At 52.7% G+C, this 20391-nt stretch overlaps 1 protein-coding gene across 2 annotated transcripts in view; it reads right to left on the bottom strand.

Moving 5' to 3' along the window:
- LOC141978911 (uncharacterized) overlaps nt 1-7208 on the bottom strand; it is a 37992-nt gene extending 30784 nt beyond the window's left edge. The window contains exon 1 of one of the 2 annotated variants that reach the window (XM_074941285.1): nt 7127-7208. In XM_074941285.1, the coding sequence (XP_074797386.1) occupies nt 7127-7201 (75 nt within the window). In that variant the 5' untranslated portion in view covers nt 7202-7208. The remainder of the gene's footprint in view (nt 1-7126) is intronic. The other variant, XM_074941289.1, reaches the window with a different exon arrangement.
- Between the last annotated feature and the right edge of the window lie 13183 nt (nt 7209-20391).

Genomic DNA, 20391 nt, shown 5'->3' with positions numbered 1-20391 from the left:
AGGGGGTCAGACTAGAGGATTGCGAAGGTCCTGCGATGGTGTGTCCACCCCACACAGCCTCCCCCCCGAAAAGGCATTAATTAGGCCAATTAACCTAGAGGCTGCACCTGGAGGAAAGCCTTGGTGTGCTAGGGTCTAATTGCAGATGAAGTCCAGCTGGGCAAGGAGCTGAGCGGGCTCTTTAAAGAGAGGAAATGGGCAGGTTTAAGGTTGCCAATTTTGGTTTTCCTGGAGGTTTCATCCCTAATTTTTAATTAAAGATTTGCTCTTCAGTGCCTGGAGACTCCAGGATAACTGGAGGTTTGGCAACCCTCGGCAGCAGGGCCGGATTTACACCTTACGGGCCCCCTTAGGCTCAGCATCTTCAGCGCCCCCCTGCCGACAACTGACCCTGGGGTTTTCCATAGAGTTGGTGAGCTGATTCTCCACCTGCACCCCAAGGAGGTGCTGCCCAGGGGTGAGTAGGGTGGGCCTCCATCACAGGTCCCTGCTGGCCTTGGTCTCAATGAATTTTCCACTCCCTTAAGTATAGGAAGGATGTTCGCTACTCTCCGGTTGTAGGGTGCTACCCCGGATAGAGAGAGGTCGTAAAAATCCTTGTACGGACTGGCAATCTCCTGTGCCAGTTGGTTCGCTATTCTGGGGGGTAAATGACATCCCGTGCCCCCAGACTGATCCTGCCCAGCCCAGCCCACAGAAGACAAAGCCTCCCAGGCTGGGGGGGGGTGTCAATTCTCTGGGGGGGGGGAATTTGGGGGTGCCCCTGTGGGGGGTGTGGGAGACACCCAGAGCAACTATAGTGGGAAGGGAGTGTCAGTTCTCAGAGGGGAATTTGGGGGTGTGGGAGTGTCAGTTCTCAAGGGGAGCAATTTGGGGGTGCGCTCGTAGGGGTGGGGAGACACCCAGGGCAGCTACGGCAGGTGAGAGGGGTCAGATCCTGGGGGGGCAGGAATCTGGGGGTGCGCTCGTGAGGGTGGGGAGACACCCAGCGCAATTACAGCAGGGGAGGGACTATAAGGTGGAGAGAAAGCTGGCTAGATTGTCGGGCTCAACGGGCAGCGATCAATGGCTCCATGGCTAGTTGGCAGCCGGAGTCAAGTGGAGTGCCCCAGGGGTCGGTCCTGGGGCCGGTTTTGTTCAATATCTTCATAAATGATCTGGAGGATGGCGAGGATTGCACCCTCAGCAAATTTGCGGATGATACTAAACTGGGAGGAGTGGTAGATATGTTGGAGGGCAGGGATAGGATACAGAGGGACCTAGACAAATTGGAGGATTGGGCCAAAAGAAACCTGATGAGGTTTAATAAGGACAAGTGCAGGGTCCTGCACTTAGGACGGAAGAACCCAATGCACCGCTACAGACTAGGGACCGAATGGCTCGGCAGCAGTTCTGCGGAAAAGGACCTAGGGGTGACAGTGGACGAGAAGCTGGATATGAGTCAACAGTGTGCCCTTGTTGCCAAGAAGGCCAATGGCATTTTGGGATGTATAAGTAGGGGCATAGCGAGCAGATCGAGGGACGTGATCGTTCCCCTCTATTCGACATTGGTGAGGCCTCATCTGGAGTACTGTGTCCAGTTTTGGGCCCCACACTACAAGAAGGATGTGGATAAATTGGAGAGAGTCCAGCGAAGGGCAACAAAAATGATTAGGGGACTGGAACACATGACTTATGAGGAGAGGCTGAGGGAACTGGGATTGTTTAGTCTGCGGAAGAGAAGAATGAGGGGGTATTTGATAGCTGCTTTCAACTACCTGAGAGGTGGTTCCAGAGAGGATGGTTCTAGACTATTCTCAGTGGTAGAAGAGGACAGAACAAGGAGTAATGGTCTCAAGTTGCAGTGGGGGAGGTCTAGGTTGGATATTAGGAAAAACTTTTTCACTAGGAGGGTGGTGAAACACTGGAATGCGTTACCTAGGGAGGTGGTGGAATCTCCTTCCTTAGAAGTTTTTAAGGTCAGGCTTGACAAAGCCCTGGCTGGGATGATTTAGTTGGGGATTGGTCCTGCTTTGAGCAGGGGGTTGGACTAGATACCTCCTGAGGTCCCTTCCAACCTTGATCTTCTATGGTTCGAAGAAGAAAATTTAAGAGGGGGGTGTCAGTTCTCGGGAAGGGGGAATTTGGCGGTGGGGAGACACCCAGCCCAATTACAGCGGGGGGGGGCAGGTGTCAGTTCTTGGGGGGAATTTGGGGATGCACCTGTGGGGGTGTCAGTTCTCGGGGGGGGATTTGGGGGTGCACTTGTGGGGGTGGGGAGACACCCAGTGCAGCTATGGCAGACGAGAGGGGTCAGGTCCCGGGGGGGGGCGGGAATTTGGGGGTGGTGAGACACCCAGCCCAATTACAGTGGGGGGGGGGTCAGTTCTCGGGGAGGGGGGATTTGGGGGGACACCCGTGGGGGAGGGGGTGTCAGTTCTCGGGGAGGGTGGATTTGGGGGCAGCCGTGGGGGAGGGGGTGTCAGTTCTAGGGGAGGGGGGATTTGGGGGTGCACTCGTGGGGAAGGGGGTGTCAGTTCTCGGGGAGGGGGGGATTTGGGGGCACCCATGGGGGAGGGGGTGTCAGGTCTCGGGGAGGGGGGATTTGGGGGTGCAGCCGTGGGGGAGGGGTGTCAGTTCTCGGGGAGGGGGGATTTGGGGGGCACCTGTGGGGGAGGGGGTGTCAGTTCTCAGGGAGGGGGGATTTGGGGGGACACCCGTGGGGGAGGGGGTGTCAGTTCTCGGGGAGGGGGGATTTGGGGGTGCAGCCGTGGGGGAGGGGGTGTCAGTTCTCAGGGAGGGGGGGATTTGGGGGGCACCCATGGGGGAGGGGTGTCAGTTCTCGGGGAGGGGGATTTGGGGGGCAGCCATGGGGGAGGGGGCGTCAGTTCTCAGGGAGGGGGGGATTTGGGGGGCACCCATGGGGGAGGGGTGTCAGTTCTCAAGGGGGGGAGATTTGGGGGGGCACCCGTGGGGGAGGGGGTGTCAGTTCTCGGGGGGGGGATTTGGGGGCAGCCATGGGGGAGGGGGCGTCAGTTCTCGGGGAGGGGGGATTTGGGGGTGCACTCGTGGGGGAGGGGGCGTCAGTTCTCGGGGAGGGGGGATTTGGGGGTGCACTCGTGGGGGAAGGGGCGTCAGTTCTCGGGGACGGGGGATTTGGGGGACACCCGTGGGGGAGGGGGCGTCAGTTCTCGGGGAGGGGGGATTTGGGGGGACACCCGTGGGGGAGGGGGCGTCAGTTCTCGGGGAGGGGGGATTTGGGGGGGCACCCGTGGGGGAGGGGGCGTCAGTTCTCGGGGATGGGGGATTTGGGGGGCACCCGTGGGGGAGGGGGTGTCAGTTCTCGGGGAGGGGGAATTTGGGGGGCACCCGTGGGGGAGGGGGCGTCATTTCTCGGGGAGGGGGGATTTGGGGGCACCCGTGGGGAAGGGGGGTCACTTCTCGGGGAGGAGGGATTTGGGGGGCAGCCGTGGGGGAGGGGGCGTCACTTCTCGGGGAGGGGGGACTTGGGGGGGTCACCCGAGGGGGAGGGGGCGTCAGTTCTCGGGGAGGGGGGATTTGGGGGGCACCCGAGGTGGAGGGGGCATCAGTTCTCGGGGAGGGGGGATTTGGGGGGCACCCGTGGGGGAGGGGGCGTCAGTTCTCGGGGAGGGGGGATTTGGGGGGGACACCCGTGGGGGAGGGGGCGTGAGTTCTCGGGGAGGGGGGATTTGGGGGGGACACCCGTGGGGGAGGGGGTGTCAGTTCTCGGGGAGGGGGGATTTGGGGGGCAGCCGTGGGGGAGGGGGCGTGAGTTCTCGGGGAGGGGGAATTTGGGGGCACCCGTGGGGGGGGGTGTCAGTTCTCGGGGAGGGGGTGTGAGTTCTCGGGGAGGGGGAATTTGGGGGCACCCGTGGGGGGGTGTCAGTTCTCGGGGAGGGGGGATTTGGGGGCACCCGTGGGGGAGGGGGCGTGAGTTCTCGGGGAGGGGGGATTTGGGGGCACCCGTGGGGGGGGTGTCAGTTCTCGGGGAGGGGGGATTTGGGGGCACCCGTGGGGGGGGGGCGTGAGTTCTCGGGGAGGGGGAATTTGGGGGCACCCGTGGGGGAGGGGGCGTGAGTTCTCGGGGAGGGGGAATTTGGGGGCACCCGTGGGGGGGTGTCAGTTCTCGGGGAGGGGGGATTTGGGGGCACCCGTGGGGGAGGGGGTGTCAGTTCTCGGGGAGGGGGAATTTGGGGGCACCCGTGGGGGGGGTGTCAGTTCTCGGGGAGGGGGGATTTGGGGGCACCCGTGGGGGGGGGGGCGTGAGTTCTCGGGGAGGGGGAATTTGGGGGCACCCGTGGGGGAGGGGGCGTGAGTTCTCGGGGAGGGGGAATTTGGGGGCACCCGTGGGGGGGTGTCAGTTCTCGGGGAGGGGGGATTTGGGGGCACCCGTGGGGGAGGGGGTGTCAGTTCTCGGGGAGGGGGAATTTGGGGGCACCCGTGGGGGGGGTGTCAGTTCTCGGGGAGGGGAACCCTCCCCGAGACTAACCCTAACCCTAACCCTATTTTCTAGACTATTTTCTAAATCGTCCCTAGGGTTAGGGAGTATTTAGAAAAGCTGGACGTGCACAAGTCCATGGGGCCGGACGAGTTGCATCCGAGAGTGCTGAAGGAATTGGCGGCTGTGATTGCAGAGCCATTGGCCATTATCTTTGAAAACTCGTGGCGAACGGGGGAAGTCCCAGACGACTGGAAAAAGGCTAATGTAGTGCCAATCTTTAAAAAAGGGAAGAAGGAGGATCCCGGGAACAACAGGCCAGTCAGCCTCACCTCAGTCCCTGGAAAAATCATGGAGCAGGTCCTCAAAGAATCAATCCTGAAGCACTTACACGAGAGGAAAGTGATCAGGAACAGTCAGCATGGATTCACCAAGGGAAGGTCATGCCTGACTAATCTAATCGCCTTTTATGATGAGATTACTGGTTCTGTGGATGAAGGGAAAGCAGTGGATGTATTGTTTCTTGACTTTAGCAAAGCTTTTGACACGGTCTCCCACAGTATTCTTGTCAGCAAGTTAAGGAAGTATGGGCTGGATGAATGCACTATAAGGTGGGTAGAAAGCTGGCTAGATTGTCGGGCTCAACGGGTAGTGATCAATGGCTCAATGTCTAGTTGGCAGCCGGTATCAAGTGGAGTGCCCCAGGGGTCGGTCCTGGGGCCGGTTTTGTTCAATATCTTCATAAATGATCTGGAGGATGGTGTGGATTGCACTCTCAGCAAATTTGCGGATGATTCTAAACTGGGAGGAGTGATAGATACGCTGGAGGGGAGGGATAGGATACAGAAGGACCTAGACAAATTGGAGGATTGGGCCAAAAGAAATCTGATGAGGTTCAATAAGGATAAGTGCAGGGTCCTGCACTTAGGACGGAAGAATCCCATGCACCGCTACAGACTAGGGACCGAATGGCTCGGCAACAGTTCTGCGGAAAAGGACCTAGGGGTGACAGTGGACGAGAAGCTGGATATGAGTCAGCAGTGTGCCCTTGTTGCCAAGAAGGCCAATGGCATTTTGGGATGTATAAGTAGGGGCATAGCCAGCAGATCGAGGGACGTGATCGTTCCCCTCTATTCGACACTGGTGAGGCCTCATCTGGAGTATTGTGTCCTGTTTTGGGCCCCACACTACAAGAAGGAGGTGGATAAATTGGAGAGAGTCCAGCGAAGGGCAACAAAAATGATGAGGGGACTGGAACACATGACTTATGAGGAGAGGCTGAGGGAACTGGGATTGTTTAGTCTGCAGAAGAGAAGAATGAGGGGGGATTTGATAGCTGCTTTCAACTACCTGAAAGGGGGTTCCAAAGAGGATGGCTCTAGACTGTTCTCAGTGGTGGCAGATGACAGAACGAGGAGTAATGGTCTCAGGTTGCAGTGGGGGAGGTTTAGGTTGGATATTAGGAAAAACTTTTTCACTAGGAGGGTGGTGAAACACTGGAATGCGTTACCTAGGGAGGTGGTAGAATCTCCTTCCTTAGAGGTTTTTAAGGTCAGGCTTGACAAAGCCCTGGCTGGGATGATTTAATTAGGGGTTGGTCCTGCTTTGAGCAGGGGGTTGGACTAGATGACCTCCTGAGGTCCCTTCCAACCCTGATATTCTATGATTCTATGAGGGGGGATTTGGGGGGCACCCGTGGGGGAGGGGGTGTCAGTTCTCGGGGAGGGGGAATTTGGGGGCACCCGTGGGGGGGTGTCAGTTCTCAGGGAGGGGGAATTTGGGGGCACCCATGGGGGAGGGGTGTCAGTTCTCGGGGAGGGGGAATTTGGGGGCACCCGTGGGGGGGGGTGTCAGTTCTCGGGGAGGGGGGATTTGGGGGCACCCGTGGGGGAGGGGTGTCAGTTCTCGGGGAGGGGGAATTTGGGGGCACCCGTGGGGGAGGGGTGTCAGTTCTCAGGGAGGGGGAATTTGGGGGCACCCGTGGGGGAGGGGTGTCAGTTCTCAGGGAGGGGGGATTTGGGGGCACCCGTGGGGGGGGTGTCAGTTCTCGGGGAGGGGGGATTTGGGGGCACCCGTGGGGGAGGGGTGTCAGTTCTCGGGGAGGGGGGATTTGGGGGCACCCGTGGGGGAGGGGTGTCAGTTCTCAGGGAGGGGGAATTTGGGGGCACCCGTGGGGGAGGGGTGTCAGTTCTCAGGGAGGGGGGATTTGGGGGCACCCGTGGGGGAGGGGTGTCAGTTCTCAGGGAGGGGGAATTTGGGGGCACCCGTGGGGGGGGTGTCAGTTCTCGGGGAGGGGGGATTTGGGGGCACCCGTGGGGGGGGTGTCAGTTCTCGGGGAGGGGGAATTTGGGGGCACCCGTGGGGGAGGGGGAATTTGGGGGCACCCGTGGGGGGGGTGTCAGTTCTCGGGGAGGGGGGATTTGGGGGCAGCCGTGGGGGGGGACACCCAGCGCAGCTACGGCGGGCGAGAGGGGTGGGCGAGGGCGGGGACCCCGGCCGGGGGCGGGGCTGCGGGGCGCGTGACCCCCGCGGCCGCGCGCGCGCGAGGCTCGTTGCCGAGCGCGGGGCGCGGGGCCGCAAGGTCGCGGGGAGCAGCCCGGAAGTGACGTGCCGCGTGCCGAGCCGTGGGGCTCCCTTGGGGGGGTTCCCTGAGGGCGGTTGGCGCGGCACCGCGAGCCGTGACCTCACCTCACCCGGCGCGCGGTGGGTTGTTCCGTTAGGGCGGTTGGAGCAGCGGCGCGAACGTTGGACCGGGCGCGTCATCGTGACCCGCCGAGCCCCGCACCTGCGCTGCAGGTCACGGGGGGGATGGGGGCGTGGCCGGGGGGAGTGGGTGTGGGGGGGATGGGCAGGGGGCTGTGGGGGAGGCAGGCGGGCTGTGGGGGGTGTGTGGGGGAGGCAGGGGGGCTGTGGGGTGTGTGTGGGGGAGGCAGGGGGGCTGTGGGGGCAGGCTGTGTGGGGAGGCAGGGGGGCTGTGGGGGGTGTGTGGGGGAAGCAGGGGGGCTGGGGGAAGCAGGGTGGCTGTGGGGGGTGTGTGGGGGAGGCACTGGGGCTGTGGGGGAGGCAGGGGGGCTGTGGGGGGTGTATGGGGGGCAGGGTGGCTGTGGGGGGTGTGTGGGGGAAGCGGGGGCTGGGGGAGGCTGGATGGCTGTGGGGGGTGTGTGGGGGAAGCAGGGGGGCTGGGGGAAGCAGGGTGGCTGTGGGGTGTGTGTGTGGGGGCAGGGTGGCTGTGGGGTGTGTGTGGGGGAGGCACTGGGGCTGTGGGGGAGGCAGGGGGGCTGTGGGGGGTGTATGGGGGGCAGGGTGGCTGTGGGGGGTGTGTGGGGGAAGCGGGGGCTGGGGGAGGCTGGATGGCTGTGGGGGGTGTGTGGGGGAGGCACTGGGGCTGTGGGGGAGGCAGGGGGGCTGTGGGGGGTGTATGGGGGGCAGGGTGGCTGTGGGGGGGGTGTGGGGGAAGCGGGGGCTGGGGGAGGCTGGATGGCTGTGGGGGGTGTGTGGGGGAGGCAGGGTGGCTGTGGGTTGATGCCTCTGTAGTTTATCCAGGCATGAATTCCAGGCGTGCCATGGCCTGTATCCCACCGGCAGTCGGACTAGTCCAGTGGTTCCCAAAGTTTAACAACCCACGAACCCGTTTCACTAAAATGTCAAGTCTCGCGAGCCCCCTCCTAAAAATGGATATTTCCTGGGATTTTCTCCTTTACCCGAGTATAAATGCTAAAAGCCGTGATCTTGGAAACATAAACTTTGTGTTTACGACATTCTTATTACACACTATTTATTATTATTCATCATTACAGTATTTTATTACATTCTGAAAACGGCAACACTCTTCCCAGATCTCACTGTGGCAGCTTGTATCACTTTGAATACTCCTATTGTAAGAGGAGGCTCCTAGGTTTCCTCCGGGAGCATCAGATGTGAACCAGCCCGAAGGGCTTCAAGAAGCCAACTCAAAGAGTTCCCTCTACACAAGCATTCAGGTCTTGAGCAGTCCAGGCAAATAACGCACGTTACAACGAAGCTTAAACTTGTTCTTTGTCATAATTTTAAAAACCATACGAGCTGCCTATTGAATTTTAAAAACAGCAAAAAAAAAAAAAAAATCCACCTCCCTTTCCATTTCTTAAAAGGTGTCTTGGAGTTTAAATGTCCTCAGTGTGATAGAGCTGCTTGCTTTGAGCTGCTCAGCTCTTGGAAGTGCAGGGGCTCCGGGCTGCTGGCCCCGTGCTGCCCGGGGTCCCTCGGGACAGCTCTGTCCACCATTAGGGAATTTTTTCCCGGGAACCCCCTGTAACATTTTGCGAACCCCCAAGGGGTTCATGAACCCCAGTTTGGGAACCACTGGACTAGAGGATCACAGTCCTCCCCTCTGGCCTTAGACTGTCTGAATCTAGGACTCTGAACTCCTGCAGTTGGTTCCCTGCTGAGTCTGAGCCAAATGATACACAGCAACAACAAAAGAAACGTGCCCCGCTAAGCTAATTGACACCAGTGCATCAGTATGTGTGCTTGGCGAGTAATGGCTTCCCGGGGACGCTGTGGCAACAGAAAATTCGAGACAACTAGTATCGTATACAGGGGAGACCATGAAAGCATTTATCGGGAGACCGATCCTGACCCACCCAGGGAATTGGGAGTCATGGGTAAAATAACGTGTTCAGAAGCAGGATCAGATTGGGAATAGGGGTAAGGAGGATGGAATATTGGGAACACCTTACCTTAATGAGGGGAGACTCATCGCGGATTTAGCCATTGGGTTCCTATGGGCAAATAGTGACGAGCCAGCAGAAACAGTCACCCCCCTCCAGTAATGCTGTACGTAGGTGTGTGGCGGTAAAGGCCTCAGAAGGAGGGCAAGCTGAAGAAGGGGACCCATGGGTGGACAAGTTTCCTGGGGTATGGGCTGAAAATAAATCGGAGTGTGGGAAAATGGATGCTGAGGTTTTAATCCAAGGGCCTGCCCCCACTCCACGGTGTCAATACGGTATCCTCAGGAGGCAGAGGAAGGAATAAAATCTTCCATAGAACGTTTGTTAGAACAGGGTGTCGTTGTGCAAATGGCTAGTACTAATAATGCCCCGATTTGGCTTGTACTGAAATGGGATGGGAAGACCTGGAGAATGACAGTTGATTTTAGAGCATTAACTGCAGTAACCCCTGCCACTGCCCCGGGGGTGGCCAAGTACCAAGAAGTAGTTGATGCAGGAGCACAGTGGTTCTCAGGAATAGACTTAGCAAATGCTTTCTTTGCCATTCCCTTACGCCCTGAGTCTTGGCACAAATTTGGGTTCACTTCCTGGGGACAACAGCTGTGTTTTACAAGGGTCCCCCAGGATTTTCATAATGCACCTGCAATTTGTCCCTCCCATGTGGTTAAGATGTGGGAAAAATTGATACCTGAAGCCCAAAATAGGGTAATTTCCTATGTTGATGATATATTGGTGCATGGGGACTATAGGGAGGAGGTTGGTAGGCTCACTGAGCAGGTATTACAGATCATCCAAGACACTGGATTCAAGGCTAGCAGAGCCAAGGCCCGATTGGTACAGCAAGAGGTAAAATATTTAGGGGTCATATTGGGAAAGGAAGGACAAACCCCAGCAGCACACTGGGTGGAACTGAAAACTTCCCGCCCCTACTCATGGGGCATCGTTAAGAGCCCTTTTGGGAACTGTAAACTTCTCAAGAGATTTTATTGAAATGTATGCTGACAAGAGTCATCCACTGTATTTTCTCCTAAAGAAAGGGGGGCAATTGGAGTGGGGACCTTATCAAGCAAAGGCATCGCTGACTCTGAAACAGGATTTGGCCCAGGCCCCAGCCCTCTCGTATCCAAAGGTGGGAGAACCATTTATCCCGCCACTGGCTAGTATGGTTTGTAGCTCTGGGAGCAGTGCTATTACAGAAGCAAAGCATGGGGCAATTACAACTCGGGGTCTGTAGAGCCAAAACACTGAATTACACTGAGCAGAATTTTACACGCTGTGTAAATAGAGAGAGTGCTTGGCCTTGGTATGGGCCTTGCTGCATTGGGAATATATAATTGTAGGATCCAACATCATAGTACAGACAATACATTCCCCGTTAAAATACATAATATCAGGAAAAGTGCAGGAGGGACAGGTATCTAATCCTACGTTGGCACAATGGACTCTGGCCCTTGTAAATCGAGGGATAACTAGAAAAGGGAAAGGTACTATCCCCTGTACCATGTGCCCTGAAAGTGCAAGGGCAGGAGCATGAGTGCCCCCTCCCAAAGTATAAAAGGGTGGAGTGGCCAGTGAAATCAGGACTCACCCTACAGAAAGCTCAAGAGAAAAATGCACAAATCTGGTTCGTGGATGGGTCTAGCGATTCTAGTGCTGGGAGAGCTAAGACAGGACTTGGAGCTGTAAAGGTAAATACCGACCAGGAACTAAAGGGACCAGTAAAGCCACACGCCGCACAAGCTGCAGAAGTGGTGGTGATGATATTAAGGTGTTACAGCTGGAGGATCAGGAAGCCGCCCTGGCAATTTTTACCGATTCGGACTAGGTGTGCAGAGCCGTAGTGGTGTGACTGCCCATCTGGGCAGCTAGGGATATGTGCCCAGGAGATGGAAAGCCAGTAGCTCGTGAACGGTACTGGGAGCAAGTGGTGGTATGAAGAAAGGGAGACAGTTATGTAACACATGGAAACACCTCAGAAACCAGGGAGTGAGGATGGATTTTGGAATAACAGGGCGGATGTGTTAGCCAAACAAGCGACCATGTTAACACAAGGCAAGGAAGAGAAGGTAATCAAAGCAGTAACCAGAGCACAAAAGCAGGTGACAAGCCCAGAGATGTTGGCTCTACAAGCCCTACAGGATGGGGACGATGAAATTGAATGATTACTGAAGCAAAAAACTATCCTAGGAAAATGGCATGTACATAAAGACCCTGGAGGGGCGGTGTGGGTCACTGAGCATGACTCAGATCTTGGGGAACAGCCTAAAAGGTGGTTAGTGCCTAAGAAAGTTAGGGCTGAATTGATTCAGTATGTGCATGAGCAAGGGCATTTTGAGGTGGACAAAATTCTGGATAGGATCAAAGACACAGGGTGGTGGCCCACCCTCAAGGAAGATGTAAAGCGGTGGTGTAATACTTGTTTGCAATGTGCTATGGTCGATGCAGGCCCTCAGGTACAAAAGGGTCCCATTGCTCACCAAAGGATGGAGGGTCCGTGGGCCCGGTTACAGATGGACGATATTGGACCCCTACTAGTCACCCGCGAAATAACAAGTATTGTTTGAGGATTGCAGATCTCTTTAAAAAAATGGATAGAAGCCATCCCAATAAAAACCATCACAGCTTTGACTACAGCCCTGCAATCGTTTAATATGGTGATTAGCCCGTGGGCCCTGCCCAAAAAAATCAATTCGGACCAAGGCCCACACTTCGTTGGGAAAACTCTGCAGGAACTATGTAAAATACTCGGCTTTAAGCAAAGGTTCCACATTGCAGGACACCCCCAATCCTCAGGACAAGTGGAACAAACTCACCGCACTCTAAAGGATGCTTTAAGAAAAATGTTAAAAGAAAATGAAGAAGATTGGGATGAAAAACTGCCTATGATTCTAACAGCCTTGAGGTTGGTCCGAGCGAGTCATGGTTGCAGTCCCTTTGTAGCAAGGACAGGAAGGGACATGAGAACACCCCAAAAAGGGTGGCTAGATGTAGATATTCCAGATGGGTGGCAACCCAGAGTGCTAAATAACCAAAGGATCCAGTCCCTTTTGGAGGCATTAACAGAAACCCGCAAGAAAAGAGCAGAACAATTGGGCCTTAATGTAAAAAAGCCGATTTAGTGGGAGATTGGAAAGCAGGGGCTGGATTGAAAATGTGCAGAACAAGATCATTCCTTGGGCATGAAATGGGAAGGCCCACTGAACTCTGTGGAAAAAGCCAGCCCAACAGTATACCAGGGAGAAATCTGGGCATAGAGGCTAAACAAGCCAAAGTTAAAATGGTTCCATGGAAAGGGGATTTCAAGCAGTAACCTCTAATTAGCCCCACCAAGGGGAAGGCGGGGGGGGTGGGGTAGAAAAATGTTTTTGTCTTTCAGAGTTCCAAGGAAAGGCTGGAGCCAATAGAAGGGCACCATAATGAAGAAGCTTCTGTCGTGTGTGTGTGTTGTATGTTTGTCTGCTAGCCAACCCTGTTCGCTGGCCTGTCGACATTCATGCAGTAAATGTCTGGAGAAATGAATTCTGGATGATGGTACAATGTTGGATTAATCCATTAGTATTCAATCACAGCAGCTGTTGCTTGTGTTGGGAAAAGGGGTTTACCCATTACTAGACCATAATGGCCAGCGGGCTATCTCCAAAATCTCCATCCCAATCTAGGTTGTCCTTAATGACTGGATACTCTAACACTATGTTAGGAAATTGTACAGGACCTAAAGTCACAATATGTAATATTGACCACCTTAAACTCATACAGAAACAAGAAGAGGTGAATCCTTTTAGGATCCCGGTATTTACCCCAAAATGAGGGATACTGAAGGTCATGGGATTTCATCGCAGCCAGGAGGGGACATTGACAATAGGATGTTAATGGGATTGAATGAGCCTCACCTGCTTCAAATCTGAGAATCAAGGCCCAGCACACTGACTCTTCCCCCAGGACAACAATTGCAAACATCAGGAAACTGCCCCAATGCGCCTTGGCCGGTGAATATCTGGGATATAGGAGAAATGGAGCCCCCCTGAATGGATTAAAGAAACTCAGGGCAGTGAATGTGCTAAAAAACAACCTAAAGTTCCATTACAATATCCCTGTCTGACTAATTTTCATAATATCCCTCCCCAACTCGGTTAATATAGAAGAATTGAAAAGTCCATCAGTGCATCCTTGTCAAAATTAAGAATGGGGCAACACTTAGTTGCCAAAATACTGCCAGTATGGCAATAGCGCGGTGAAAAGGATTTGTTACTTTCAGCAGGGACTATGAAATCGGTACACGAAAATGTGTCCTTAGCACTAGCCTGTTCACAGGCTCAGGAAATAAGTTAGCAATTGGTCATTCAAATAATTTGGGAAGGCATGCGAGGAAATTTTCCTTTGGAAATCAAAAAGTTGAGTGGAAAAATGTTACAGAAGGGGAGAGACCATTAATGGCCTGGTGGAAGTTGTTAAGCTTTATGCTGAATAAAGAGCAAATGGTTCTATGAGCATATATAACTCTACGCCCCGGTCTCACTGTTGATACATATCCGGTGGTGCCTGTGGGAATCCAGCTAACAAAAAATTTGCTTATGTGACTCCGCTGATCATCATTCCTGGTCACATAAAGAAAACCAACAATGGAAAACCATTGACATGTTTCAGTGTGTGGCCCATGAAAATTTGGGATGTGTGTGAGGATCAAAATTTACAAGGAAAAGATGAATGTTTCCGTGTTAAAGACAAAGGAACCCAAAGATGTATATTTGATATATTCCCTGAACAGAAGTCAGCTGTTGTGTAGGCAGGAAGGGGATGTGTTTGTGTTCGGCCTCATTGTCCAACGGCCGTAGTAGACGATAATGCAGTGTATTTTATTAGCGCTGTCAATTCTTCACGGTTAACTCAAAGAATGAATGATTAAAAAAAGGAAATGCCATTTTAATCGCACTGTTAAACAATAATAGAACACGAATTGAAATTTATTAGAAATATTTTTGCATGTTTTTCTACATTTTCAAATATATTGATTTTAATTACAGCACAGAATAAAAAGTACACAGTGCTCATTTTATAGTATTTATTACAAATATTTGCACTGTAAAAAAGATAGAGGAAATTGTATTTTTCAGGTCACCTCATACAAGTTCTGCCGTGCAATCTCTTTATTGTAAAAGTGCAGCTTAGGTTTTGTCTCCACTTACCGTGGCTCGATGATGAGCAGGGGGTTGGACTAGATGACCCCCTGAGGTCCCTTCCAACCCTGATATTCTATGATTCTATATGGTGATTGATCCACCGGGGGTCGATTTAGCAGCTCTAGTGAAGACCCGCTAAATCGACCGCCGGTCGCTCTCCCGTCAACTCCGGTACTCCACCGGAACGAGAAGCATAACGTAAGTTGACGGGAGAGCTTCTCCCATCGACTCAGTATGGTGTAGACACTGCAGTAAGATACAGCGGCTACAGCAGGGGTCTCAAACTCAAATGACCACAAGGGCCACATGAGGACTAGTACATTGGCCAGAGGGCCACATCACTGACATGCCCCCTGGCTGCCTCTGGCCCCGCCCCTGCCATGAGGCCCCGCCCCTGCCCTGCCTCTTCTTACCCCTTCCCTGCCCTCATTCCAACCCCTTCCCCGAAAGGCCCCGTGTTTGAGACCACTGGACTACAGCTATGTGAATAACTTAGCTGCGTAACACAGTTGTGTAGCTTAGGTCGACTTAACCCCATAGTGTAGACCTGCCCTTACAAATGTAGCTTTTTTTTGTTACATAAATGAACTCAAAAAGAAAACAGTGTAAAACTAGAGCCTACAAGTCCACTCAGTCCTACTTCCTGTTCAGCAAATTGCTAAAACAAACAAGTTGGTTTACGTTTACGGGAGATAATGTTGCCCACTTCTTATTTACAGTGTCACCTGAAAGTGAGAACAGCCGTTCGCATGCCACTTTTGTAGCCGGCATTGCAAGGTTTTTACGTGCCAGATATGCTAAACGTTCATATGCCCCTTCATGCTTCCGTCATCATTGCAGAGGCCCAAGCTACCGCCACTAGGGGAGGTGGATTACCTACACTGAAGGGGGGGGAAGTTATCTTACTCTTTCACCCATAACTTCATCCTTAATTTCCTTTTCATTGGTTTATCCCATAGGGCTAGCCTGCTGGCTTGCTTCTTTATATCCTGCCTTTATTGTTTGTTTATTTGATTATATTTGGCTTATATTTTTGTATAGGACTATTCTGTGATGTTTGGCTGTAACGCAAGGATCCTACAGGTCTGTATCCTGTATTGACTTGTGACCTTTGGCATAGATAACTGGCCTAACAGTGACCCTTTGAGATTTTGGGGAACTAAACACGTTTAGTTAAGAAATTTGGGACTCAACGGTAACCACAAGGTACACCACAAGAACATGGAGGTAACGACCAGAAACTGGTTTGAGCTACAGGTTTCGAGAATGAGCTCGTTGGCGTTAATTTATATGAATATATTAGACTATAGGATAAGTGCACCCCAATATTATGGGGGTGAGGAAATTAGATTTGGGCATGGAAGGTTGGGCACTGGCATGAACATTCAGAGTGCTCAGACCCCAGAAGAGGGCAGACCACCAAGCGGAAGCCGCTCTCGCTAGCTTTTTCCAGCTCTTGGCTTTTTCATCTTTATCTTTTGAGTCTTTTAGCTGTTAATTTAGCTACTCAGCAGCTGACCCTTCAGCTCTATTATTCACCATCAGTGTCGAGCGTTGAGGAACCTGGACCATCGGACTCATTTGGCAAGCCAGAGACGAGGCTGGTCCTTTGACTCTTACCAACGGGTCCGCAAGGAAGGGAGTGAGTATGTTAATAGAGGAAGCTTTTATAAAATGATATTATAATACCCCCAGAACTGTATTATTTCCTTTTGATTTTGTGGTTTGGAGCTTTTATAAGTTTCTCATTTATTTTAATAAAAGTCTCCGAGGCTTTGTTTTGTCCTCAGCGCGAGTGTTCTTGCCACAGCTCCCAAGGGTCCTTGTGTAATGCTGACAGACCCCGGTCATCGGCGGGTGGGATCAAACCTCGGACCTCTGGAGCTTAGTGCATCAGCCTCACCCCATGAGCCAAAAGCCAATGGGCCGTTAGCTCAGGCTGTAGAGCAGACTCATTCTTCTCTCTCTAAGTGATCTCCGTGCCACCAGATGGGACAGAGCACCACACCCAGGAGGTGCGTGGGTTACACCTGCAAACCGTTGGAACTCACGACATTTGATTCTGTGTAGCCTGGTTCTGGGATGAAAACCCTCTGCTCCCATCAACTGGCAAGTCTATAACAATAATAAACAGCCCCCCCAAAATCAGGCAACATTGGTAACGATAACGAAGGCTACGTTTTAGTCACGGTGGGTATTTTTAGTAAAAATCCTGGACAGGTCACGGGCCCTAAACAAAAATTCACGGGCCATGACCTGTCCAGGACTTTTACTAAAACTACCCACCGTGACTAAAACTTGGGCGGGAGTGCACTGCAAAGTGCAGTGGTCTGGGGCACCACGGGTGCTGGGGGAGAGGGTCGAGGTGACCTGGGCCCCCCTCTGGTGCTGGGGAAGAGGGAGGCCGGGCTGCGGCACACAGACCAGGACCCCCTCTGGTACGGGCCGGGGGGGCGGGGGGGGGAGACAGGCCGCGGCGTGCGGTGGGGAGCCGCGCTGGTACTGGGGAGGGCGGGCCATGACGTGCGACCCAGGACTCCGGCTGGTGCTGGGGGAGGGAGGGTTGGCGGGGCTCCCTACCTGGCTCCACGACCCTGCAGCTCCTAGGTGGTGGAGGCAGGGGCCAGGGCAGGAGCCCCTCCGCGGCTCCTGCCACAAGCGCCGGCTGCCGCAGCTCCCATTGGCCGGGAATCGTAGCCAATGGGAGCGGTGGGGATGGGGCCTGGTGGCGCGCTGGGCGGAGACCCCCTCTGCCGCCTAGCAGTTGCAAACCCCACCCCCTGGTAAGCGTCCCCTCCAAACCCTTGCCCCTAGCCCTGAGCCCCCTCCCACACAGCCAAACCGCCCTGGGCCAGCACCAGCCACTGCAGAAGTCGCGGAATCTGTGACCTCCATGACAGACTCGCAGCCTTCACAATCACACATTCAAAGATCACAAAAACTTGTCATATATGTTCGTTTTCTTTTGATCCTCATTGCCACCAAGTGAAACCAAGTTGTGGCTTGTCACGACATAGGAGCCTCCCACTCCCACTTTCCAGTTTTTCACTCCACGCATCTGAAGAAGTGGGTTTTTTACCCATGAAAGCTTATGCCCAAATCAATCTGTTACTCTTTAAGGTGCCACCAGACTCCTCGTTGTTTTTGTGGATACAGACTAACACGGCTGCCCCTCTGAAACTTGGTCCCACTTCTGTGAGTTCATGTCTCTCTTGCTTTTCTGCCATATGCATTCATGGAAGGGGTCTCCTCTGTGGGAATGTTTGCACTGTGCAAAAAAACCCCCTCTCTTGTATTTTCACATTTTTTAATCTTTTGAAGTAGGTGGAGGTAGAGGAGAAGAGACGCAAATACATAAAACACAAGAAAAAAAACTAAGGTTTGATCTACACTACGGTCCTAGATCGGTATACTAACGTTGGTCATGGGTGTGAAAAATCCACATCTCTGAGCGACCTAGTTATACAGAACTAACCCGTCACAGACAATGCCAGGTTGGTGGGAGAGCTTCTCCTGCTGGCAAAGCTAATGCCTCTCAGGGAGGTGGATTAACAAAGCCAACAGGAGAGCTCTCTTCTTTCAGCATAGAGCTTCTTCATTAAAGCACCACAGTGGTTACTCCTGGGGGAATTCTGCACCAAAAAAATCCAAAAATCTGTGCACAATATTTGAAAATTCTGCATAGTTTATTTGTCAAAATAGCACAATATAATCATGCCAGTTACAATTATTTTGATAATTTCATAGAATATCAGGGTTGGAAGGGCCCTCAGGAGGTCATCTAGTCCAACTCCCTGCTCAGAGGAGGACCAATCCCCAATTAAATCATCCCAGACAGGGCTTTGTCAAGCCTGACCTTAAAAACCTCTAAGGAAGGAGATTACACCACCTCCCTAGGGAACCCATTCCAGTGCTTCACCACCTTCCTAGTGAAAAAGTTTTTCCTAATATCCAACCTAAACCTTCCCCACTGCAACTTGAGTTTCAAAAGATCTGTCAACAAGTATGTCTGTAACAATACAGACCAGAAAAAAAAAATCTGGTAATTTTGTTGTTCTTTTTACAAATAGATTCCTTACGAGGCATATTAACACAGAGCTTTGTGCAATTCATTTAAATTACAATACAGAGCTGTATTTCCTGCACCTGTCAGAAGCAGTGCAAAGGCTTGGGGGAGTCGGGGGTAACAGAGGAGCAGAGAGAGAGGGAGGGAGCCTAGCAGTGAACCTGGAGGGTGTTAGGTGTGGGTGGGAAGTTTTTCTGTGGGGGGATTGTTAGGGTGTTGGGAAGCCTCCCCCATGCAGACCCTGGCGGACCCCAAGCGTCTCCCATTCAGTCAGGCATGTCTGCCCCTGTCCCCACACTCCCCATCCCCATGGGTCCCCTCCTCCATCCCTAGGCTAAACGCTCTCACCCCACTAGCTCCTGAGCTCATGCTCCAGCCTGTCCTCCCCACTAGCCATTCTGAACCCCAATCTGTGACCCCTCGGTAGCCCTGTGTACCCCCCTCTGTCCTAACCTGGTTCTGCGGTCAGGGTGCTGTGATGAACTCCTACTCCTGGGGGAATTCTGCAGCACTGGACATAAAATTGTGTATTTTCCTGCCTAAAATACGTTTTGCCTAAGAAGTGCTGAAGTTCCGTCTTTTGCCCACCATTGGCCTCTGGTGGGGAAAAGGAGGAACTGCAGCATATCTTAGGCAAAATGATTTTTAGGCAGGAAAATACAAAATTATGTGAGACAGACGAATTCTGTGCATCCGCAGCGGCGCAGAATTCCCCCAGGAAGAAGCGGTGCAGCTCCACCAATGCTGCATTTTTAAGTGCAGACAAGCTTTATGAGACAAAAACAGAACGAGGACTCAATATTCATGCATCCTAGAGCCTGAAATCGGAGCCCGACACATTCAGTCCCCTCTTTGGTTATTTCCAGAGCATGAAAATCCTTTTTACCCACTCAGGCAGCCAGTTTGGGATCCACAAGGAAGGAATATCCTCCAAAGGACTCTCTCTCTCTCTCTCTCTCTCTCTCTCTTTGCCTCATGAAATTTTGAATCCAAACAGTGAAGGATGATTGTTCTCAGGCTAACCATGACATCTTTTGGGACTGTAATCAGTGACACTGTTTTTAGAACACCATTCCTTAGTTCAATTTCCCTTGCGCCATTGGTCACCATAGCTACCTTTACTGGGTGAAAACCAAGAACTGTGTGCATACCGTTTCTATGCCAGTTCTTTCCAAATCCTTGCCCTTGGTGAGGGTAAATTTACACTTCTCTGAAGTAGAACCCTTTACCAGACCACTTGAAATCTCAGCAGTGTTAGTGAAGAGTCACTTTCCTAAACATGCCCAGTGTTTCTTTTTGGTGGCACAGATCTAGGCTAGGGACTAGATACAGGCCTGGGTCGGGATCTCTGTAAGTTACCAAAGCTAGAGTTTCTATTAAAAAATAGTTATTTTTCTGCAACTATTTCATTTTATACACTGATCTCATTTTATACAAATTTGCCTCACCTACAAAGAGTGAATTCAACAAAAAACCCCTTACTTCTATTTCCTCCACATTTGCATTATGAAGGGCAGCATTTCCCATGTCATTGGATCAGCTAGGAGAGATTTCTGTGGGGTTACAAATGCTTTTGGAACCAACTATATGAATATTTTGCCTAGTGCCAAGTCACTTACTGTGGAATTCTCTTCCCAGATCATCTGAGCTAATAGTGAATTAAACACTAGTACTCCTCTGGGATCATCTGCACTTCCTTCAGTTAGTTCCAGTTTGGGGTCTGCTGTTATTCACCATTTCCAAGTGGAGATTTTAAATCACTGCTCTTTCTTTGTTGGCATGTCCAGTAGATTGGCGCATTCTCTCCTGTTGACTGAACTGCACTTGAACTTTCTCCATGTCATCATGCAGGGGTGGGGGGAAAGCCAAACTAAAGTCAGAAATCATTTTAGCAAATAGCCATTTGTCTCAAAGTCTCCAATAAATCTGAGCAACATCCTGTCAATCTAAACTAATCGCCACGTGGGTGACTGAACAGCCCAGAAAGAGAGAAACCCACAT

The sequence above is a fragment of the Natator depressus genome, chromosome 28, assembly GCF_965152275.1.
Source record: "Natator depressus isolate rNatDep1 chromosome 28, rNatDep2.hap1, whole genome shotgun sequence".
NCBI classification, from domain to species: domain Eukaryota; kingdom Metazoa; phylum Chordata; order Testudines; family Cheloniidae; genus Natator; species Natator depressus.
This window is presented reverse-complemented; position numbering and strand designations above follow the sequence as displayed.